The following is a 26,562-nucleotide window of genomic DNA, read 5'->3' as shown; positions in this document are numbered from 1 at the left end:
GATTTGATTGCGCCCCGACCAAAATTATCACCTCATAATTTTAAAGAATGATTCCTTGTTTCTTTAATATATTCAATCTATTATTTTAAGAGGAAAAAATATAAATCATACCCACCATTAACTCGAAGAAAGAAAAAAAATCGAAATCCGCATATTTTGATACTTTGGAAAACTAAATTTTAACAGTATATATTTGGTATTTTTGCAATAGTAACTGTTAATCGTCGCTTTAAAGCTATTATATGCGCTCTTAGCCAGGGATATGAAAATTAATATACATGGAACAGCGATATTAACAATTTTTAGCTCGTTGCCGCGACTAAAATATAGTGCCAGAAACTTTGTCGAAAAAATCTTTTTTTTTAAACGCTTGAACGTTTCATCTAGTCTTTAAATGATAAACATAATTATATTCAGAACGCCTGGCGACATATGTGTTCATGTGCCTTAAAAAGGCTAAGTGTGTTTACAGGAAATTGACCTTCGCGCCAGTTTTCAATGCAAAAATTAGGAGAAATATGCGCTGAATGTAAATATTTATCGTGTGTACTCATACAAATCGTATAAGTGATTCGTTTTCGTTAGTTGCTGTATGAAACAATCGAATTGCTGCTGTGTGTGAAAATTGGTATATTGGTATGTTGATATACAACTTAATACATGAAAGGTGATAGATTACGCTTTACTGGTGGTGGGATGTTTCTCTTATTTTCTTTTGTAGTAAAGTTCATGTACAATCAGTGGAAGATGGGAGCAAAGACTTGGAAAAATACAAGGAAGATGGCTTCGGAGACGTTTTAGAAAACCAACACAAGAACGAGGAATTTATGTCTACAAACGTAGTTTTGGAAGACAAGAAAAATTAGAATAACTTTTTTTCCCCTTCACTCCTATTCTACAAAACCACTGTAATTTTTGATTTCTGATTTTGACAATCATAGTTACAATGTACTAGTATATTAACATATATATAAAACAAGTAATCTAAATCAAAATACTCTAGATATCAGGCATAATAAATCGCAGTAATTGGGAAAAGCTGGTATATTATTAGACACGAGACAAACAGTTGAGCCAATAGACAAAGATATTCGTAATAGGGCATACACTAAGGTGTTAGGCAAACACACAGTGTTACAAATTCAGAACACTTTTTTTTTTAATTTTAAGTATCTTAAGATTACAATAAGAAGTAAATATTGTGCTAAAAAATGAATTACAGCCAAACTTAAAGTTCTATATATTAATTGTGCAAGTCTCATGATTTTATAGTAAGAAATCTTTTTAATTATAACATGTAAATTGCGTTTTAATGATAATGCATTCAATTTATTTATTGATAATTTAATTCTGGATGTAACGCACTTTCTGATTGGCTAAAAAAATTTATTTTATATCGTATAAAGAATGTTGCCTACGTCATAGTAAGAATAACGTCCAAAATGTATCAATACGCCTGACGTTACGTGTGAATTTTGTACAATTTTACGTCATTTTAAAGGTCAAATGACCGTTTTTATCTACAATGAAGAGTAGAAAAATTAAATTATAAGCAATGAATTCAATATTTATTAGTTTTATACGATATAAAATGGCTTGAAACAGTTTACGTTTTTTTTATAAACCGCTTCGCGGTTTATAAAGCGTAAACTGCCCCAAACCATTCTATATCGTATAAAACAAATAAATATTGAATTCATTCCTTAATTTAAAATAAAACGAAATACACGTACTTACATTCGGAACTTAAAGACTGCAATATTTATTATTATGGCATCACATGACGATAACAGTACATCTGTTGAAATGGAAATTTTAAGCACTAATATGTAACCAAACCTTTTTTTTACAGATACGTGTATATTTATTTAATATTTTACTGAAGCAAATAATTTTACATCATAAGAAAACATTCACGTTCACTTCCAAATGACAGTTTTTATTTATATTTGTTAAAGCCTTTTGTTTAAATATACTCGGTACATCAGCTTTAATTTTATGCTTTTCAATTTGTTTTCACACATATTCATCCATAAACACATTTGCCATCTTGTCTTATATATGTCAGTCATCACAACACATTTCTATGTTCTAAACATAACCCATCATTTTGAATTTCATAAACGAAAATTCATTCTTTTCAAACTTTTATTCTAATGCGAAAACATGTCGGTAGATTATCGTGAGCATATCAAAAATTAGATGCTACACACAATAAAGGTTGGTTTTTAAGTATTTTAAAAAAAATTCTACAGAAATAACCTATAGTGGTAAATCATCGAGCAGTCAATGACCGCTCATTAAAGATATTGTTCTCATCTGGCACGAATGGGCTTCCGTAGTTTTGAGAAGATCGGATAAAGATAACTACACGTTTAACGATTTTGATTGCTTCATTTTCCATGATTTTGGATTTCGTATCTGTTTGCATTCTTTAACATACATAATTTTACATGTATATTAACCGGTGCTATTTTTTATATTGTCGATATACTAGTAATCTTATAAAGATATACTTTACGTTTTGTAAATAAACCATGTATTCACTCTTAAAATACTCAGAAACGAATCAGTTCTAAAAATCAAATTACATGTTATTGTTAATAACGCCAAAACATTTTGATTGAACATGTATCAATAAAATGTAAAGACATGTAATTTGTTGAAAGCATTTATTTGTCTTCATTGTTTATATGAACATTTTAAAATACTTTTGAAAATATATTTCAACGTTATACTCAGTAGTTGCATTGATTCCAATATTGATCTCAATTTCTCAATTCTCTCTTTTTAGTCCCCTACCGGTTTTCACCGGAGGGGACTATAGCTTTCCTCTGCGTCCGTCCGTCCGTCCGTCCGTCCGTCTGTCTGTCTGTCCGTCCGTCTGTCTGTCCCACTTCAGTTTTCCACACTTTTTTTCTTTATGCGTATGAGGAATAATATGAAATTTGCTGAACAGCTTCAAAATGTCAAACTACAGATCGAGTTTACACTTTTGTAGCGTCTGGTTGACATATTTTCGAGAAAATTAATTTTTTATATTCCAATTTTTTAATGTTCGGGTTCAATATTCTGCATAACAGTGCATTGTTTTCACAATTTCCACAAACCGGTAGGGGACGTGTATTGCCTATGCAATACTCTCAGATTGCTTGTTTTTATAGAAATTTAAAATGAATATATAAGTATGCTTTGAATGCATTTGGCGTAAGACATTTCAAAACAATTTTCCAATTTGATACTGTATTTCAACCTGGCCTCACACCACTACTAGACAAAATAGAGTCGATCTCTTTAATGCCACGACCTTCCTGGTTGACAGTGTTCCCCATTGTTTCTAGCTCCTAGTACCATTGTCGTAATGCGAGGAGTTGGTTTCTTTCTTTGCGAATTTTAGTATCATTTTTAATCAATTCAGTATTTAGTACTCATCATGTGTACAACACAATGTATTGGAATGAATCAATTCTGCGTCGGTTGACAAGCAATACAATCAGTTTCTTTGCTTTTCCAAAGTTTTATACACTTTGTTATTATAATGTACGTCAATGGTCGGTTGCATGGCTATGCAGTACTTTATTTTTATTTACAATGTATACATTAATTATAAAAGGCAAAACCTTTTTTCTAACTTTCTCTGAAGAAATATCTATTCCTTCAAAAAATCCTATGAAGAATAACCAAGATCTAATAAAGATAGTCCACTGCTGAAATCAATGCGAGAAAAATGTCTCCGTTGCCAAGATTCAAACAATTTCTTGCCAAAAATGGCTACAATGGCAAGTACGAAAAAGAATGTAAAGCTATCAGTCCACCGAACATGGCGGAGGATGGAGCCGTCTGTTCCTCTACGTTGTCAAGGCGACTATGCGTAACGTTTTTCGTGGCACCTGGAAACATACATGTCAAAGAAAATCATTTTTTGTGCGTCTTTCTTGTACAAATCTTAATTTATCTTTTAATATCTCTGAAGACTTTAAGAAATAAACGGTTTATTTTGATTTGTTTTAGGGTTTTTTTTTTAATTTATCTTATCATTTTGAAATGAATTTGATATTTTTTTTTCACAGAATATAAACTTATAGATGAAAAGATGAAAACACTTTTGTTTTTCATCGTCTTTAACAATTATTATGAAAAAAGAATTTGCTTTCCGTACAGAAATCGATATAAAATCAAAGTGATCAAAAGTTACCTTCCGTAATATTTTGTGGTTCTATACTGTTTGAATTCATGTTGGTAACATCTGTGGATGTATTCATTAATTGCAGTCCAGACGGATTCGTCGAAATGGTCGATATTGTTGTTGCTAGCTTTTTTGTTGATGTCGTTGTCATGGTTGATGATGGTGATGATGATGATGTTGATGATGTTATTGGTGGTGGTGGTGAAGATGATGATAATGATGATTGGGGCGGTGGTGGTGGAGTTTTTGATGATAATGATGATGATGATGATGATGATGATGATGGAGTTGAGGAAGAGAGTAAAATAATTCATTTTTCAAAGGTTTAAAAGATACCAACAGCTTCATCAACACCTTACTCGACAAAGTTCACTTTATGAATCCCAAGAATTGAAAATTGAAATGCCTGATGAACAAACTTCGGACTACAATGGTTCAATCAATGGCTCACATAGTCTTCGAAACTCAACAACCGGTGATTTGAAAGAAGAAGTAGTCTCTGCATTTACAAATCCAGCTTTTATCCAAGACGAAACTGAAATAAAATTAACGGCAGCAGAAGAAGAAGCAGAACAAAGTCTGAATGATTTGACAAATCGACTTGAGGCAGAGGAGAACAAAGGTATGATCGTTGACAGTTATAATCCATCTGAAAGTGACATTGAGTTGGATCCAATAAATGGCTACGAAAATACCCCTCCGAAATTCGCTGAGGCAACTCCAAAGGATTATGAAAATGTTCCACATACTTTTAAATCCACTGATCTGCCGGAAGATTACCCAGCTAATGATCAAAACGAAGCAGATTCTGAAAATAATACAAACGAGAACATGGACGACGATGAGGAACCACATCCGGACTATGAGTTAAAGGCGGTTCGATTTTCTGCGCAAGTACTTGATACAGAAGAAAATAAATTCGAACCACTGAGAGAAAAGGAGGACAAACCAGATCTAAGAAAAGACGAAGAATCTGGAGAAGACCTTGATGATGAAGAGAATAATGTAGAGTCAGGTGAACATGTGAATGAAGAATTGGAGGAAGACAAAGATGATTTTGGTGACGGAATAGAAAACGAACGCACTGATGAGGAAATTCTGTCTCCGAACGAAGTTCTGCAAGATGAAAAAAGTGAAAACGAGGAAGACATTCCAAATTTTTCTTTTGATACAAAAATGTAATTTCTTTGTTAAAAATTTGCACTCCAATGTATTAAACAATGGGACCAATATTAAATCAAAATTATATTAGTTGTATGTTTATCAACTAAGATGCAAGACATATCTCAGTAATCACTATTACTTGAAAACTTCTTTTTTCAGAACAATAAGCTAGATTTCAATTACAATAACATTACATTGATACTTCTTCCTATATTTCTAAATTTTGATCCATTTTTCACCAATCCATAGATACAAAACAAAGAATCAAGAAATAATAAGATATATATATATATATATATATATATATATATATATATATATATATATATATATATATATATATATATATATATATATATATAATCAAGTTATAGTATATTACCTTAATTACCATTGTTAATCATATATATTTTATTTACGAAACCTTATAATAATCATGTTTGTTATATTTTTAGAAACCAAAACATACCTAATTTAACTTTAATCCTTTTAAATATGATACATATTTTTAAAGTGTATGAACAGTTTGAGTTTGAACAGAGTAGAATTAATTTAGATACATGTGTGATTAATGGTGAGTGATGTTTTTGGCTTTTTGTTTTTTATTTTCGACATATAAACCGCTATGCATACTCTTGCCAATTGAGTTGTTAATATAGTTTTCGTTCGTGTATTATTTCTAAGAGACGTAAATTTATGTCAAATATAATAATTATGCAATGTTACAAATAGAATAATGAACTTAGCAAACAAAATTGATATATTTAAATTATTTTACAATTATTAACAATATGTATGTAAATTGCCAGATGATATATATACGAGGGTTGTTTGAAAAGCTCGCGGACAAAGGGTTTTACGCAAAAATTACTGTGAAATATGTAGGATGACGTATGTCTTATTAAAAGACTGTCAATTGAAAAAAATGTCATATGAAAAAATGACAATAACAAACCGTGAACCATCTCAAAAATCCATAAAACGAAATACAAATTCAAAGCAGAGCGACACGGACCTCCAAATGGATAGAGGTAGGATCAGGTGCCTAGGAGGAGTGAGCATCCTCTGCTGACCGGTCACATCCGCCGTGTGCTCTTTTTCGTAATCGGGGGAAAAAATCTGAAAAAATCCGTTGACAATTAGGTGATTATTATGGTCTAACAATTAGTATGAAAAACGACAGTCAGAATGCGACCCAGTGGAAGATTGTATATGCTGACAAGGACATTGTATCGACCATCGAGTTTACGAAAAGATGACTAAATGCGAGACTATTGATAGTCCTGTTTTATCATATGATTTTAGTAATACGTTCAAAATATACAGCATTTTTACTATTTATGAATTTGATTTACGGAGCACCTATTCATATTTCCACGACGTCATGTGACGTCAAGCAACTGAAGGGCAAACCTGTCTCGCTTTTTCAAAGGAAACACTTTTTAGTTCCACACACTTTTTATGCCGTTAACCCATTCTTAAAATGTAACTTTATTCCATTATTTGTTAAGGTTTTGTATTATGTCTTTTAGTGGTATTTCTTAGATCATTTAGGTCCGAAAATCTCTGTCAAAGTCTTCATAAAGCCAAATTCATAGGTGCAAGATCCTGGTTGAATTTAGGGGCTTTTGTGGGTTGCAGTCGGATCTCAAAATATCAGTAAAAAATGTACATCTGATTCCATTTGTAAACCATTGTCCTAGACATATATGGGACATCTCTAACAACATCTAAGAGTTCAGCTGTATTGAAAAGAGCAGGAATTTTCAAAAAATTCTAAATTTATTATTTTGTTTCATATGGTTTGTTTTGACATTTGGTTTCCATTTTAAAATGTTTTAATGTGTTATTATGTATCAGATTATATTATCCAGCATGATTTCCATGTATGTATGTTCATGATAGTTAAAGACTTTTAAGAAAAGAAATCTGTTAAATCTCAAGAAAAAAATTAATAGAAAGGAACTAAAATTCTAAGATATTTTTAGCTTTTTAAAATTTTGAATTTATTGAGGATATCTACCTGTCTAAAGTACGTGTATGTTTTGGTATATATCTTGATTTGTATCATTCATTTTCAAGCAATAAGATTTTTAAATTTTTTCTGACTTCATATGTGTATGAGATTGTTACGTAATACTGTGGTATAATCAATATTTTTTAACGCAAATGTTCTTGGATTTTGTTATTTGAGTTGGTTCATGACAAAATGAATCACAACGTTGGCCAAAACATTTGGAGTCTTATATAATTTTTCAATCCACGAACATTGACGTAAATAAATAAAATGAAACACATTACTGTTGTTTGATCATGTGATGTACATTTAATACCTATATATCTAATTAAAATATATAAGAAATACGAGAAATTTCGTTCTTTGTTCTCTTATTTGTAGAGTTAAAGGGCCTACAAATATGATATTTGTTTGTATCCATAGTCATTGTACATTAATGGGAAAAACGTTATTCATATCAGCATCCCCCAGACCGATAATATCGCTCTAAATCCCTTTCCATTGGCATTTCTTTAACACGTTGTACCTTCAAAATTTTTAGTTCTTTAATTAGTTTGCAAAAAGAAAAACAGTTTTTGTTGTGTTCCATAGGTTACTTGGGTTTTAAAAATTTGAATTGATGCCAAATTTCAGTACGATAAAGAAATTGTACTTGCATTCTACATACTCATCTTCGCTAGCCAAGGGTTTCTGATCCGCACCGCTTCGTGAGAAGATATATATATATATATATATATATATATATATATATATATATATATATATATATATATAGTTTTAAACTTGGTCAATTGTCTGGTCAACTGCAAATTTATGAGCTTGTTGTTGGGTCTTTGTTTAATTGTCGGGTCATTTTTGAGCTGTTGGGTCATCGACCCAACAATTATAGACCCAACAATTAATCGTAGCTCTATTTCCTTACAATCGGAAAAATTTGTAAAATGAACTGTTTGTCTGTAACCTGAACTGTTGGGCCTTAATTTCCCGTGAGGGTCACATATTGTCATTGTCCAATCAGAAGTCGCGTGAAAATGGCGCGAAATTAGATGCGGAATGAACCGAAATTCACCGAAGACCCACGAAGTGGTTGCAACTATGATGCAGAGGTATATATACATTTTTACATTTACACTGCTTTAATAGGGTCCAATGAATTAATTTGTAATATAAATATGAGCACTATCAAAGATTGATATATATTTGAAAGGTATTATGTTGTTGAAAGGTATAATGCTTAAGAAACTTTCGTTTTTTATTGGAGTTCGAAATTCCTCTGCCAAACTGAATTGTTTTGACTATACTTAAAAAGTACAGAAACAATTAAGGATTTTAAAAGTATTAAGGTTATATTCTCTATTCTTTATAACATTTGAGTGTAGTGCCTGTATGAACCGAACAAGGTCCGTAGGAAAGAATTTCACTTTGGAAGGGGGAGGGGGGTGGGGGCACAAAATTCCTTTACTGACAAAAAAAAAATAACCCCCCAAAAAAGAAGGTCGTCAGATGTTATTATTGAGGGGGCACAAGCATATAATAGCTAATGTTTTCTATCAGCACAAGACACTAACCTAGACCCAAAATGTAGTGACACTTCACTTTTCTTTCAAAGCAAATTAAGAAGAAGTTTTGAAGATCAGGGAGATATGATGCACAAATCCACTATACTCTGTCCCAAGATATTTTGGATTCACATTTGGACGATTTTTAATAAAAATACACTTACCTGTGAAAGAAGTGCAATTGAAATAGTTGAAAGGGATATTTTCCAAGATAATTTCATTGACACATTATCATCTTTCACTCGGAAAAATTCACAGGAACGAAAACAGATTCCTTACGGAGATTTATAATGGGGAATGTTTACATCTTTTCTCCATTCGGAATACACTCGGAATACATCGCGCAATATTTCAACGTTATCATCCGGGCTTACTGCAATGCAAAATCTCCGTAGACATCACATTTTTATACCCCCGCAAACGAAGTTTAGGGGGGTATATTGGTTTCACCCTGTCCGTCTGTCCGTCTGTCTGTCTGTCCGTCTGTCCGGGTTTACGAGAGCTACATTGTGGGGATGAATACAAGTTCAAACATACATTGTGGGGAAAATTAGAATTGTGGGGATATCCCCACAAGGCGGAGTGTCTTTAAATGAATTGTGGGGATGATTGTTCTTCAGTGACAAAGACATCCCCAGAGTGAATTGTCCGATGTCCGTAGTCAACTTTGTCTTTATTGAAAAATGTCTGTAGTACAAGAGTTCCTTCCCCCTTGACCGTGAAATAGTTGATTTCGGATCTCTTCGGATTTTTTTCGGAGAGCCTCTAGACGTTAGGTATTGTCAATCGGATTACTTTGCCACTTCCGTCGTGTGACGTAATTTTTTGCGCATGCTCATTTTGATGTAACATGGCATGGTGGAAACCGTGAAACGTAGAAGGTGAGTGTGCTGGTAGAAAAGATAAAAAAACACCTGTATTTCATCTTTGAGTTTATATAAATTGATAACCACCTAATTCTTACTAAACTTAGACATTTGTTATTACATATACAGTTTAAAAATAGAAACGGGAAAGTTTCGTAGGACGTTCATGGTTGGATCAGAGGAATCTCGGATTAATTGACGCGTCAAGTTGGTTGTGCTTTTCGATGCCACGAAAGCTTGAAATAATAAGCTAACATACATTTACTACTATTTTCTAATATGCATTAGTATTACTTATTATCGTGAGGGGTCATTTTCGTTGTGTTAGAAGCATGGACCCAGGAGAGACATACAAATTTGTGACGGGTAACTACAATTACCGAACTGCCCCCCAATATACCGAAATGCCCATTGAAAACACCGAAATGCCCTTTAAATGTTCATTTGTTATTCCTTATGTTTCCGGCAATGAATATGACTATATATGAAATAATTACGTTTTTCACATGTAAACACATTTGAGTGAAGAACAATATATACGGTGAATTGTTCAACAAAAAATATATAATCAAACCTATTGTTTTGGTTTATTGTTTTTACAAGAAAATGATTAATAAAAGATAAATTTAACAAAATTTTAAAGGAAAAAAAAATGTATAATAACATTAAAGAAATGGAAGAATTATTGTCCTAGGATTTCATTTGTCCTCTTTAACCATGGGCACTATCTAATATTTCTCATATTTTGGAATGTAATGAGTTACAAAGTTGTATATTAGGTGTCCTGAAATACATCTTTAATGATTGAAAATTGAGAATTTTTTAATGGCATTTCGGTGTTTTCATCGGGCATTTCGGTAAATCGCGGGCATTTTGGTAATTCTATATACCTAGTTGTGACTTCCACAAAATAAAAAAAATTGTATGCATTACTACTTAACATTCGCCAACCACGAAATCAAGTCCTAATATAAACAAACTGTTGTTTTAAAAAAGTCATAATTGGAATCTACAACGTATAGATACAGATGTACAGAAAGCAATATTTTATCATCCCTAAACCTCGAGAATTTAACCCGCGAGAATATGTGATTTTACAGTAGGGTCATAAATACAGCAAATAAGTTCTTTGTCAGTGAATTAAAAATAGGTATGAATTGTTTAATTGATTTTATAATAAGAATTAACAGTTTTAATCAAAAAAAATTTTTTTGCCAAATATTTTAAATTTTTTTTTCAGGGGAAATATGGAAAAGTTTGAGTTTCTGTCTATTTTTGTTTACTTTTTATTGAATTTAGTATTGCGTGTCGCTTGTGTTTTCTTCAAGTTCCCTGTCCTATTTTACACTTCCCTGGTTATTGACATCCTTTTACTGTTTTGTTTTGGAGTTTACGTGTCAATTTTGTACTGCCAAAGGGGTAAGAATTTTAAGATTGGTCCATCTTAAAATGATGTTTTCTTGTCCTTTCCTGACTCGGGGTGAAATTACTGGGTGGTAGGTAGGTGAGAAAATCTTTTTTCCAAAAAAATTTGACTTATTTGATGACGGGATAAAAGAATTAAAAAGAAAAAAATATGTCCTGGAATGTAATAAAAAATTAAATAGGGCCTTTTTTGGTTACCGGTAGTCGATTTGGAAAGGGCAACAAAACATTTTTTGTAAGATAACCATATAGGCATACAACTAATATGAAATCTTAGATAAAAGCATATACATGAATATTACAGGATTCCTTTTCTTATTACTGCTAAACTCTAGCTCTGTGACTGATGAAATTCTGAGAGAGAGCTACAGGATACAAGTTTTGTAAAAACCTCGATTTATGGCCACCGTGTTTTAGTCACTTGCTTCAAGTTTTATTTCTTCTATTAAATGATTTCTCACATGTTCTCATTTCATCCCCTGTACATGTAGCATTTGAAATTTTAGCTGTTTGCAGGAGCAATCTTGGTGTAACAACACATCTAGTTTTGAAGAATATTCAGGCCTAAAATAAAAAAAAAATGGTTTGTTTGCAGTTGCCTATCAACCCACTAAAAATGCGCCCGACTCAAACTTTTTTACAGCCATTATTTGATTGTTTTTGGTTTTTTTTTTAAAGTTTCAAATTTTTAGGATGTTCAAACTTTTTTGTCTATTTTCAAAATTTTTGTTTCTGTCAATAAGTGGCATAAAGTAAGTAGAGCTTTATTTACCTACAATAATCCTATAATCCAATAAATCTCTGATTTGTAATAAGGTTGGCCTCATGTATGAATAAAGTTATTTGATTTATTGAAATTCTATTTTAATCCCATAAACAGGAAGTAATCAATCACATGTGAAAAACATTCAAGATGGAGGACTGTGATTTGCCATGTGCAGTTATTCTATTTCATTCTGATCTTGATTTCTCTCAAGCATGTGCATTTTGCTCTGACATGGATATAGATGTTTTAGAAACTGAAATATATGGTTATAGTTGTTTAGTATTTTTTTTACAAATGGAATTTAGTGCAGTTTTGTTTTTTTGCAACCTCAGTGGTTTTTCTGTTCATAAGTATATTCAGCAGTAAAAAAAAAAAAAAAAAAAAAGGAAATTAGTAGATGTTAAGGTAAGAATTTTATTTTTTGTTTGGTATTTCTTTTGGAAATTAATTTAAATTCAGTATTTCAATTGAGGCATTCAACAGTAATCCTAGATTGACTGCCCAGGCCCACTCTGTTAGTCATTTTATCCTCGTAATGACAGACTGACATGAAACACTTGGCAGACTCTGAATGACACAGATTTTTATAGGGAGAGAAATGGAGGTTTTGCTGTTGATGATATTAGTGACAAGTATCATAATTATGATGATCTTAGGTATTGGTATCATTTTCCTTTTTATCTTCTTTCGAAAGTGGACAAGTTTTTTCAGAAGGTGGAATGATATTATTCAGTAATGAAGAGGTACATATCTTGTATATAATTTAAGATAATTAAGACTTTATTTTGTGCGTGTTAATTGAAAAGTAATCAAATAATTTATTTTTATGTTGATTGTAATTGTTTAACATATGTTTTACTAGAAAAACTTTGATAACTTGTGTATTTATATGCTCAGAAGGCTAGTCGATAAAAAATCCCAACAAAAACAGTCATAATCTGATAATGAAAACAGATTTTAACCCAAAATGAATAGACCCAGAAAGGCAGACAGTTTGGCCCCACAATAAAAGACATTCAATTCCCAAAGTGACAGACAACATAATTGATCTAATAAAAGAATATAAGGCCAAAAAGAGTAGACGCAGAAAGACAGACAGTTTGGCCCCATAATAAAAGACATTAAATTCCCAAAGTGACTGACAACATAATAGATCTAATATAAGAAATATAAGGCCAAAAAGGGTAGACCCAGAAAGACAGACAGTTTGGCCCCATAGTAAAAGACATTCAATTCCCAAAGTGACAGACAACATAAAAGATCTAATAAAAGGAATAGAAGGCCAAAAAGGGTAGACACAGAAAGACAGACAGTTTGGCCCCATAATAAAAGACATTCAATTCCCAAAGTGACTGACAACATAATAGATCTAATATAAGAAATATAAGGCCAAAAAGGGTAGACACAGAAAGACAGACAGTTTGGCCCCATAATAAAAGACATTCAATTCCCAAAGTGACAGACAACATAATAGATCTAATATAAGAAATATAAGGCCAAAAAAGGGTAGACCCAGAAAAACAGACAGTTTGGCCCCACAATAAAGGACATTCAATTCCTAAAGTGACAGACAAAACAAAAAGGAAAACTTAGATTAAATAAAAGGAATGTAAAACAAAATAAAAAAGATCCATAAGGATGGATAGTTTGACCTCCCAATAAAAGATTTAATTCCAATTTGACAGTCATAGTCAACAGTACATAGGAAAACTAAACAACATAAGCCCACATAAGCTGACAGACCAAAAACCCCCACTGTGGCAGACAGAATAAGCCCACAATGGCTTTGACAATAATCCCCATACTGATAGACAAAAAACCCCACGGTGTCAGACAGAATAAGCCCACAATGGCTTTGACTATAATCCCCATACTGATAGACAAAAAACCCCACTGTGTCAGACAGAATAAGCCCACAATGGCTTTGACTATAATCCCCATACTGATAGACAAAAAAACCCACTGTGTCAGACAGAATAAGCCCACAATGGCTTTGACTATAATCCCCATACTGATAGACAAAAAAACCCACTGTGTCAGACAGAATAAGCCCACAATGGCTTTGACAATAATGCCCATGGATAAAATTAATCATTTTAATGTATTAAATAAGAAACATCTGTAACCATTTTAGTGTTATTATTAAGAAAAATGATTTAAATGTAATTTCTTTGTTCTTTTCAAGAATCTGAAGATGCCAGCTCAAACAAGGAAGAGGAAGAAAGGTAAACAGTCTTAGTTAACATGGGTAAACTTGGTTAATTAAAAATTAATAGCAAAGTGTGTTTTTTATTATAATCGTGTATGAAAAAAATTAAATATTAATTTGGCCACCCCCTATGGAGTATTTAGGATGATGCAAATACTTATTTGAGTAGAAATACCTTGCAAACAAATTTTCCCATGGTTTGATGCAACATTTTAGATAGTGTATAATAAATGCATTTTTTAAAATTTATTTTAGAAAGTAGAAAGACTGAAGAAGTTACTTATGTAAAAGGTAAGTGTTGAATATTATAAAATATTGATATGTCCCCATATTCTAGTGCTGTAAGCTATCAGTTAGTCATTTTTCGAGTGACAGAAAGACAAAACAAATTTAACTGAAGGGATTTTAGCAAGACTAAATTTTAAAATACAAAAATCAAGTTTTACTTCCAACTTTTAACATGCATATCCTAAAAATTGTTTTGAATATTATGTTTCTACGCGAGTTCTCTTCTACCTGTTATTCAGCAAAAGCACCACAAAGTATTAGATTTAGTAATGAGAAAACAACCATGTTCTTTATTAGGCAGAAAAATTCAAAGATACTTATTAATGATGTGGTGACCTTTTCTCTTGGATGATCACGATGGCTGAAGTATCTTTATTTATTTAACAGGCCAAATTGTATACTGTTACTGGAAGGGAATATGGTGGCCAGGTGCTGTGGAGAGTGTTTTGAAAAACGATGTGTACCAAATTTCCTTTTGGAAAGAGGAGGAAAGGTAAGGAATAATTTGATTTAAAAGGATATAGATTTTTTTCATTTAAAATGTTTTATATGAAGGTCTGTGATTTATAAAAAGGAATTTATTGTAAGCAAGATACTAGTATATGATTTTAAGTACCAGTAAATCTGATCTATAATTATGTTAAGGTGTACAAAAATTTACTTTGTGTTGAAAATTCACTGCATCAGTAAGACTTTAACAAACTTCATATCTTTGTTAAATAGTTATACTCCTTCATGTACAAAAAAAGTTTTTGCAAATGTGTATACTTAGCACACAATATATGTAATTGTTTTTCACATCTGTAGGATTACATGTAACAGCCACAATCTCCGTAATTTTCAATGTGACACAGACACAGACTTGATTGCTTCAAGTTTAAGTAAATAAGTTTGGTTTAAATTAGTTCCTTTTGTTCAGAATGTTTTTTCATTTAATCTTAAGTCCAAGAAATGGATATTTTTCTAAGATACTTGTTCATCAGTCAAACATAAGTTATTCCTACTTATGAAATAATCACTGATGAATATTTATTTGTTTTTCTTTTATAAGTACTACTATCCCAGAAGAAAAAAATTCCACATCCATATAAAAAATGTTGAATTGTTAACATTAACCAGACTGTTTTTGTTTTCTACTAATGCATGCTATGAGAAGAAGGGCAGGGTTGGACAGTTAAACTTCTAAAATGTGACAGAATTAAATTATTACATCATGTGGTGTATTATAAATGTTCAAGACTATATAACCAAACAATTTTATTTATTTTTTAGGAATCGGGCAACTTAAATTTATGTGTTTTCAAACATGAATCATGTCTTGGCAATGTGTTTCATTAAATTGATAATTCGTACAAATTTGTCCTACCATGTTCCTATAAGATGCAGCGAAACAACTGTCCAATACTCCCAAAGAATGATAGATGAATGAAATTACTAGCGTGAAACAAAGCAATAAGAGTTGTTAATAACAGATAATTTATGATTTACTGGTTCTAAAACTGCAGAAAAATGTTTAACATTAATGAAAGCTCAGGATTCTGCAACCCTTGTATTTTCTTAAAGTATTTTTACTAAACTTTGCAAATGAACAAACTTAATTTTACTAGTTAAAAATACAAGTACTCGCATATTGTAATGCAAGAAATTGAATGCATCATTACTAATTTCAGAAAAAATAAAGAGGCAGGCTGATCTGAAAAATAAATACATGGAAGATGTAGAATATGCTAAATCTTTGAGTAAAAACAAACCGGCACCATCCCATACCTTGAGTTCACAGAGCCCTTCAGCTTGTGAAGAGGTACCTACCACAAGTGATAAGCCGGAACAAGAGAGGACACCACCCCACACCTTGAGTTCACAGAGCCCTTCAGCTTCATGTGAAGAGAAGCCTACCACTAGTGATAAGCCGGAAGAAGAGAGGGTACCACCCCACACCTTGAGTTTGCAGAACCCTCCAGCTTCATGTGAAGAGAAGCCTACCACAAGTTATAAGCCGGAACAAGAGAGGGTACCACCCAATACCTTGACTTTACAGAGCCCTTCAGCTTCATGTGAAGAGAAGCCTACCACAAGTGATAAGCCAGAACAAGAGAGGGCACCACCCTACACCTTGAGTTTACAGAACCCTCCAGCTTCATGTGAAGAGGTGCCTACCACACGTGATAAGCCGGAACAAGAGAGAAAACCTACCCACACCTTTAGTTCACAGAACCCTCCAGCTTCATTCGAAGAGGAGCCTACCACTAGTGATAAGCCAGAACAAGAGAGGGCACCACCCCATACCTTGAGTTCACAGAGCCCTTCAGCTTCATGTGAAGAGAAGCCTATTACAAGTGATAAGCCAGGACAAGAGAGGGCACCATCCCATACCTTGAGTTCACAGAGCCCTTCAGCTTCATTCGAAGAGGAGCCTACCAAGAATTTCAAAAAGGGGTCGACACTGACTGAGGCAGTACTTATTACCTATAACCGACGGCGTCCAGGGGAAATTCAAGCAATGAGGTATTTTTAAGGCTATTAATCAAATTTATAAATGTACAATTATAATACAATATGGATATACTCCTTGAATTTAGGTGAAAATATTATGTTTTGATAGACATTATCTTCATATCAGTATTTTTAAGCTTCACATGGGAATAGAAGTCCTTGTTACTTTTCTAGAGGTCAGATTGCTGGAAAGGATGTGTAACTGGTTCCCTTGCTTTTCTGGAGGGATATGATATTAATATTTTTTGTAATATTATTAAATTGTGTTGACATAATCATTGATTTTACAGGTTGGTTGATTACCACAACAGGAAGACTGGAATAGATCCTGGTGTTGGAGAAGAAATAGTGAAATCACTGTCAGAATTTGAAAGAAAACTTGTAGAAGAACAAGATGTGATTGAAATAAGGGGAAAGGTTAGCAACTTTTACATGCATATGTAAGCTGTAACTGAATTTTTTTTAGCATTTAAAAGTATATTGTGTATAAAACAATTATTTTGTGTATGTGTTTTTAATTTTTGCTGTTAATTGTACTGTTGTAGCTGTAGACACATACATGTACATTAAGACATCATTCTTTTGGAAGTAAATGCACTTAAAATATGTATCATGCAATCTTGTGCATTTAATTTTGATCTTTTTATTTTCTAACAGTGTGGAAAATGTGTACCAGTGATCATTCCTAAGCATGTACGGGGGATTCTGGCACATCTATGTAATCAACGTGTAAGAGCAGCTGCAGGAATACCAAGCTCAAGTGTCCATATCTTTGCAACAAACAGTGAGTTTTAACAAATTACAGTTGATCTGGCTTTATCTATATATTTTCAATTGATCTGGTATTCTCTTTATATAATTTGTATACTACACAATTACAGACCTGTTTATTCTTATGATTTTCGGTGTATTTTGTACTGATTTTAAGTCCAAAATACATCTCATGGTTTGCTGAAGTGAAAATAAAGAAATCTGTTTTGATTTTAACAGCTAGTTTTCATTATGATCCGTCTCTGTTTGACACTTTCTGATCGCTAAAACAAGAGATAGTTTTCAAACACTTAAGTGATGTCAGTTGGCCAAAATGCAGTGGTTTAAAAAGATGAGAAATGTAGTTGTTCTTTAGTGATATATAAAAAATCGATGTAAATTGTAATCTTTCTTGCAAATGCCAAATCTTGCTGACAAATCTAATAAAAAATACTGAGAGACAGCAATACAGGTAAACAGGTCTGTAATACCGTATTTTTCCGACGATTAGTCGGTATTTTTTTCCTCTGAAGCAGAGCACCCGACTAATCGTCTTGTTCGACTTGTCGTAGGCTCGAAGTCAGAAAATTTTTAAAAATAGCATTAAAAATCTTGGTTTTAATCATCTTGAGTTGGCTGTGTGATTGAAAATTACGTTGTTGAATTCACTGTTCATCTTTAATAATTATCATTTTCACTCATCTGTCAACACTTAAATACATAATAATAACAACAGTTTAATATTAAAAAATGTTACCTTGTCTTTAATCAATTAAAAGTTTTACCGTTCCGTTTTTATAAACACATCGTCACATGGTTCTATGTATCACTAGTAGGAAGATAACATTGCGCAGTAAAATTGAAACCAAGTTTGAATGGAAGAAAATATTGCAGTAGGTCCGGGGATGTTTTTTTTAAATTTAATTATTTTATTTGTAAAGAGTTGTTAGTGGAAAGTATAAATCAGAAATATTTAATGGTCAAATTCAATCTTAAAATACGTAATCGGCAAATATCAATACTACTGTTTATACAATAGGCTGACACCGGTTGTGTTAATAATCTTGCCCTAAGGCTGAGATCTTTACGGCAATTTCACTCCCTGTGTATATAAAGAGTACCGTTATAAGAGTGATTATAGTTCATTGATTAATTATTGTCCAATTCTTTGATTATTGTTAGATAATTTTTTTTAGGAAACGTATGTATGTCGTATATCGTCATTATCAAGTCGTACAAATGATCGATCTATTTCTAACAGTGTCTATGTAAAACAATAGCGTGTAACTGCATTACTGGATACAAAGTAAACAAGTTTCATCAAATCATAGTTATTGCTAAGCTTTCTGCACTTGAGATCCCCCTTTGAAGTCCGACACGAGACAGGTGCATGCCTATGACACCGGAAATTGTTAAACAAACATTGACCACGCGCTAAGTCAACAGGTGGCTGGTTACGTAATGGCGAATACACTGGCGATAGTCAGAGTGGATACTTATTTTAATGCTTGGGAATAAAATATTTCTGACAAAGTAAGTTTAGTTTTGCATAACACGCGATATCGGGAATTGTTTAAAATGCAAGCGACTTTGTAGAAGTTGCCGGTGTTTGAAAATTTGATGCATAAGTATAAAGCGTAATTGTTTAAATGTTAATCATTAATAATAATTGGTAGAAATATCGGTGACATCGTGGCATCATACACTGATAATATTACTGCAGTTTTATAGGCCATTTTGAAGTGATAAGATCGACGTATGGTCTGAGATCGACGTATCATAGGATTTTGTTAAAATTTTGGCTAAAAATGGGCAATTCGACGAGTCGTCCGCATCGACGAGTCGTCGGGAAAATACGGTAATCATAACCTCATTTCAACTAGAAACTAAAGGAGTTAAATTTTAGTATTCAAAATATAACTTTGCATTATGAAAAAAATTGTGGCAAAGATGGGGAAAAGAGTTTTGGGGAAAGATGCCTTAAATTTGCTTTCAATCTCTACTGCAGATGACAGTTAATGCTTTTGATTCTGTTATAATTGTCAAAGAAAAAAAAATGGAAACAAAATACTGAAACATTCATTCCTGATTATGCCATCATTGAAATTGATGAAAAATAAATATTGTTTGTAGGGGCAGGTGTTTTTAGGGGATATGATTCTGTACAATTTGTGACACAGAATGCTGATCTTCAATTTCCGGAACGCATAAGAGGAACAAACATGAGACGTCTCATGGCAACTTTATGCCAGGTAAGTTTAGTTTTTATCCTTTTAAACATACAGTGAAATTTAACTTTTGTTTAAACGCCCTACTTAAACCATGTTTTGTGCTAAAGACTGTAAACCCCTTCCCTGCAGTCCCGCATTTTAATGCATATGCCATTTCCTATTTCTAATGCGAAATCACGCATATACTGTTTCCTGCAATCACACATTTTCACGCACTTTAAAAAGTTCATTTAATCTTCACTTTATTGCCAAAGTCCTTTTATTTTATACCTAATAAAATCTAATAAAAGAAGAAAATTTATTTTCTTATTGAAATGTTACGTCATAATATTATTTACACTAAACTTAGAGAAACTTGTACCAGGCTATAAAGTGCTTGTGGGGAAACAGTAACGTCATATTCTATTACGTGACATTAAATGTATGTTGCATAACAATTCAAGTTGTAAAGAGTTAAACTTAAGTCTCAGAATTGTATACCGCTCTGCAATTATAATCAGTTTCTCTCTTGTAAAGGTTTAAATACAGATTTTAAGTATCTTTTTCTTTAGGCCTTGGATGTGACACCACAGCAGCAAAAGTGGATCATCGATCACATGGGCCATACTCTAGATGTGCACAACATTCACTATAGATGTACATCAGATATCATAGAGAGATCAGACATTGCAAAATTATTAATGCTCATGGACAGGAAGCAGGTTGGATATTTCAAAAATAAAAGATTGGAAGAAATTAGCTTGGAAGGTAAGTGCTTAGCAAATGTTTTATATTATTCATAAAACTATAAAAAATTATCCCATACATGTAGTCAAATGAATACCAACTATACATAAAACATATTTCTTATTTCATTATTGCTAACTCTTATTAAATAAGGAATCATTCTTTGAGTATTATGAGGTGATAATTTGGTCGGGGCGTGATCAAATCCAATAAAGCCCGAAGGGCTTTATGTTAGATTTGATCACACCCCGACCGAAATTATCATCTCATAATATTCAAAGAATGATTCCTTATTACTTATATTTATATAATTTTAAGCCATCGTACCATTATACATTTAAATGATAGATTAGCAAACACCGCTGGCGCCTCGATTTGGCGTCATTTGTATTATGGGTTATATAGTACAAAATCGATATGTAGTGTTATCACAGGCGAAGACACTGGAAAATGTAAATATAATAGGATAATGTTCAAAATGATATGACCAAACATTTTTATTTAATAAATGCAATAAAATCATTCTTTTTAATCATAGAATTAATTGAAGAACCAGACGAAACAATGATGTTGATGAGAATGATGACAGATTCTTGGACAGAGATGAAGTGTTCATCCCAAACCTGTTAGAAGATGAAGAGGAAGAAATTCTAGTCAGTAAGTAATATGAATCCATGGTGAGAAATATTTGGCCAAAAAATTATTTTTTTTTATTAATACAGTAGTTGTTTTTCAAGACTGGTACAAATTTGGAAGAATTTGAAAAAAAAAAAAATTTATTAGTTGAATGAATTTAGCCAACCATCATATAATTCATCTTAAAAAGCAGCATAAATAATGTGAGATTTCAACAATCTTTGAAAGGGGGACTTTTTTTTTTTATATATGTTTTCAATCTTGTGGGGTGGGGTGGGGGGTAGTATTACTTTAACATTTACAAATTTATTTCACATGTGCTTTATCAGATAACTGTTAATCCCATTGGTCTCACGATTTTCTTGCTGGTAATCACTGTATGCAAATTGTTTTCCATCAATATCTTTTTCTTATACACTGTTCTGTGAAATGGTAATGATTGAAGTATTTCTTACAGAGACAAGCAAGAAGAAAAAGGCCAGTTTTACGAGGAAGAAATGGACAGTAGCAGAAGAAGAAGAAATAAAGAAGAGGTTTGCAGGTTTTCTTGCCCGGGACAAGTGTCCTAGGCAAAAAGACGTTGAGAAAGTGATGGCCCAAAGCAAGAAATATGGGGGTCTACTGCATACAAGACCAAGGGACAACATTAAGAAGAAAGTCAGTTGTATGCTGGTTAAAGCTAGAAAAAATAATAATGATTTGTAATGACATAATTGAATCATTCCGAAAAATGCCTCATATTGCAAGTGAATAGAGTTTTAAGAGCTATTATATACTAATATACTAAGATACTTAAAACTTATTTGTTTTTTTTTGTTACCAAAAGTTAAGGTCATTGTATATTCATTTTTCAAGGGTTGTATTAGATTTTTTGTAAAAACGAAAGAAGTCTATCTAGACTTTAATTGACAAAAATAACTGGAAGTTTCAATTCAATATTAGCATTAAAAAATCGATAATAAAGTCCCCATTATTTCAAGTACATGTAAAATGCGAAACATAGTTAGTTTGATATGTTTTGTTAAATTAATGATCAATTGTTTTGACCCACCTTTTAGTATGATCACCTACAAGTACAAACTAACTTTCGCTAATATTAGAAATAGAGAAAGTCCACTTTTCCTTTCAATTCAACATGGATGAAAATATAGTGAATATTTTTTTTTCACTTTTTGTTGACCAGTTGACTACTTGATTTTTTACTTTTGCTCACTGATTCCTGAAGTTAGTAGCACTGGTGATGATTATTGCACATCCTGTTCATTACATATTTTTGCTGTGTAGGTTTTGTACATGTACAAAAGCATCATTTCTGAAAGATGGTATTATTAAATGTGAAAGTGATGTTTATCACAAGTTTTAAAATATTTCATCTTAACTTTTTGTCTTGCACTTTCTTTTGTCAGATAATTGAATTTTTTCAATTGTCTATATTTAGAATAATACAACGAAAACTTGGTTTAAGGTAATTCAAGGAAATACCCTTACATAAGGGCTTTAAAAATAGATTTTTTTTTAAGAATTAGGCTGTGGAATAGTTGATAGAAAGCAGTGCAGTATTGCCACATGTACACTTTTTTTCATGTGTTCATGACTTTCCTTTTCATGTGCTCTCTTAAAAAGATGTTACATTATCTGCTGTCACCACTTGAAACATGTTCAATTTATGCTACATTTATTGATGTTTTGGGAAGAAAATTTTGTTTATAGATTAGAACGAGAGTACACAAATATTTTATTCAATAATTGGTTTAAATATTAAAGATGTGAATAATGGTTGAAAAGAGTATTTACTAAAAAAAAACCTGTGGTCTTTGTAGACCTTGATAATGTAACCCTTTAAATATTTTATTTTTTAACCAAAGAACAGTTTTTCTGTAATAATGATTAATGTTCAATGTGCTTTCATCAAAGGCATGAGAAAGTGTTAAGCTCATTGTGTTACATGTATGCTTGCATGCATTATTTGTAGAGATATACATTTAACTATTAAATTATGTGAAAATTATGTATTGTTGTGTGTCAAATATGTGGCTGACATATTCTTTTCATCTAAAGGATAGAGGGACAATAAATAGGAGACTTAACATGGAGTCAATTTCCATTGCTGTTAACTTCTTCATGGACATATAGTAGGATAAATAATACGAAAAAAATCACTGTTTTGCACAAAGTCGAAATATACCAATTTAAAAGAAGAATATAAAAAGGGAGAATTCATAGTGAAGTGTATTGCACTGGTGTTGGATCAGTTTTTTCTACATATTGAAATCAAAGAAAATAACTTGATGGAGTAACACTTAGAACTAGAACTATCAAAGTCTGCAAGCATAGTACTGTTATACTTGAATCATGTGATTCTCACCCACTGTGGTTTGGAGCCAGAATGGTTACCCAAAATCTGAGTAAATAAACAAAATACTGATTTTGAATGAAAACTGTAGATCACAAGGTTACTGAAGTTGCAAAATGAACATCCATTCTTTCCATTGTCAGTACTAAGGGGACTTGGCAACCCCCTTTTTTGCAAAGTTAGACTTGCATGTAATTACCAGGAAGTAGCTTGTTTGTGTTAGTTTAACCCCCTCCCCCCACATTCATTCAATTTGCTTCCGACGCACATGCTATTGATATTTGCTACATTTTAAAGGAAAGTTACGAAATCACATTAGCGTCAAAAGCAAATTAAATGTAAGGGGTGTGGGGAGGGGTGACTGTCGAAGGGAAAAAAATATTCAAACCTGAAAGAAACTTGTCAAGCTAAAGAAAAAAAGATGAAACTATGTCTATTGTACAACAACGAAAATCCTATTGGGGGAGGGGGGGTCGGAACTTCTTTCAGTACAAAATTTTTCTTTCATACACTACCAATTACACTTCCTCGACTTCACTGCAACGTGCCTGTTGAAAGAGGAGTGGGGGGGGGGGGGGGGCTAAACCTACACCCCAATGTTGGATACCTAAATGATGTCTATTTTGCAAAAACATGGGGGGGGGGGTGGCTAAGCCTCCCTTAGCACCCACAGTTCTGACGCCTATGAATCTAATTAACTTGATAGTTTCATTTAAATTCCCCATAGTACAGACACAACGACGGACATTTCATTTGTACCTATGAATGTGGTACCCACTGTGAACAGACAAGAAATTTTCATAATGACTAATTATACCAACAGAAAAATTAATACCCATACTGATTTTTTGTACCAATCATTCATTCCCCACAAAGTACAGACACCAAAAATCACACAATGTACCTTACGTTGGTACGTCCGTCTGTCTGTCTGTCCGTCTGTCTGTAGACGCAACTTTGTCCCCCCTATAGAATTTTTTATTACTGCATGGAACAGTTTGAAAATTTGTACATATGTTGAACACCATCTGAAGATGTGCACCTGCAATTTTTTTTAAGATCAGACAAGATTTAATGATTTTATGACAGTATTCATTTTCCTTATTCTATATATTGTACACTAATGTTGAAAAGTAAGGGAGGTTATCCTTACAGATTTTATTAATTAATTAATAGAAAACACTCTAAAATATATTTATATAAATACATCCAGATGGAGTTTTTTGTCTTTATGTCTTAATAAAAAAAAAATTATTTTTTATAAGTATTCTATCAACTGACAATGCAAAGTTTTTGTTTGTCAATGATAAATTCTTAGGAGCTAATGAGAACATCAAAGACAAGTGTGGCTGAATTCATTTGTCCTAAGGGAGCCATTATCTGAGCCATGGCTCAGAAGGAGCATGTGTTTAGGGGAAATTGATAATCTGTAAAATGGGTGATGGTTTTGGGGCTATTTTAAAACTGTTTCATGTAAACCAAAAGGTCTATCATTATAAGGAAATAAATAATATAATTATTAATAAAGAAGTTAAACTATTTTTAGAGGTTGTTTAAATTTATTTGTCAAGTAATTTGATGAAGTGACCCTATTGGGCATTAATTTAAATGAAATTCAAAATTACTGATATGATTGTAGTGTTTTGGCAATTTTAAAATTGTTTGTAATATTAAATTTTCTTTTTTACATATTTTTACATAGTATGGTAATTATGGTAATGTTTTGGGAGTTTATTAAATTTAACAAGCTCATCAAAGCAAATCATAGTCCTATGGGATCAATTTTCTGATATGGAGTTCAATTGTGCCATAGGAGAAAGTGAGGAAAATTTGAAACAACTAATTGCATCTGTCAAGACTCTTATTAGAAAGATATTGAAAGTTTTATCAACAGAAGAGCATTGCTTGGCTACCGGTATTTCTATTCACTGCAAAGGGAGGGGTTATTGTCATTTTGTTGGTTTTTCTTTAAATCAATTAAATTAAAAAAAGATATCATCAAATACATACATTTGTAAATGTATTACTGTTATAGATATGTATTTACAGTGAAATTCTGACAATTTTGATTTTAATTTTTCTTTGTTAACTATTTTTTTTTTTTTTACAATTCTAGAATTTTTTTTTTGTATGTGTTCCAAACCTTAATTATTATTCAATTCAATTATTTGTCCCATTTGAAATTAGCCTAGCGGGGGTATTAGTCCCATTAGGACAGTTCTAGTTTAGCATTGTATTGAAACCTGATAAGCTAGCAGGGGCGTTTTGACTGAGAAATCTTGGAAATTTTTCATACTTTTGAATGAACATCGTTTGGATCCTGAGGTATTTATAAATATTAAACAATTAAGCCAAACGTGAATCCAAAATATCTTGGGACAGAGTATAGCCCTGTCTAGGGCATGTGTCCCATAATTGTCTGTGTCCAGTTCATTTTGTGATCAGGCAGGTCGATTTCCAGACAGACTTGTCTGATTAGCAAGAGAATCTTTTTACCTTCGAAGAATATTGTGAATATAATTTTTTAAAAATTAATATAGCCACTAGCTGTCATGCCCGTACCAAACATTCTAACAAATGCTCATGAACAGCTCATGAGAAGCACGAGAATCTAGTAAGAAATGTATGCAAATTAGGTAGGAATTCATTTTGTTCATGTGCAGATTGTTAGTCTCTGTTAGGGAGGAAAATACTAAGCTAAATGCACATGTACAAAAATTTGCTCTCCTGATTGCTCATGAGCAAAATTCTATTCGAATTGCTCGCGTAAGCAACCGGCTATACAGATACATTGACAGTAGATTTTTTTTCTAAGTTCAACTTTCTCACATGAGCAAGAGGTTAGGAAACTGGACTTATTCAGTATATGCAGTATCAAAGTTAAATCAAAATG

At 32.3% G+C, this 26,562-nt stretch overlaps 1 protein-coding gene and 1 pseudogene across 1 annotated transcript; both read left to right on the top strand.

Annotated features, from left to right (window-relative positions):
* Positions 1-4,393: 4,393 nt before the first annotated feature.
* On the top strand, positions 4,394-5,368 carry LOC128185279 (midasin-like). The gene is made up of 2 exons (XM_052854913.1): positions 4,394-4,486; positions 4,529-5,368. Exons 1-2 carry the CDS (start codon positions 4,394-4,396, stop codon positions 5,366-5,368), a joined length of 933 nt encoding a protein of 310 aa, XP_052710873.1.
* Positions 5,369-9,398: 4,030 nt separating this feature from the next.
* Positions 9,399-23,324, top strand: LOC128183408 (uncharacterized; annotated as a pseudogene).
* Positions 23,325-26,562: the final 3,238 nt, after the last annotated feature.

Source organism: Crassostrea angulata, chromosome 5 (assembly GCF_025612915.1).
Source record: "Crassostrea angulata isolate pt1a10 chromosome 5, ASM2561291v2, whole genome shotgun sequence".
NCBI classification, from domain to species: Eukaryota; Metazoa; Mollusca; class Bivalvia; order Ostreida; family Ostreidae; genus Magallana; species Magallana angulata.
Note: the sequence above shows the minus strand (reverse complement) of the source record. Positions and strands in the feature narration are given on the sequence as shown.

Excerpts from the sequence above, each read along its gene's own strand:
- LOC128185279 (XM_052854913.1), top strand. The coding sequence starts at position 4,394 with ATGATGATAATGATGATTGGGGCGGTGGTGGTGGAGTTTTTGATGATA. Across the intron at positions 4,487-4,528 it reads TGATGGAGTTGAGGAAGAGA|CTTCATCAACACCTTACTCG; the intron begins GTAAAATAATTC and ends AGATACCAACAG.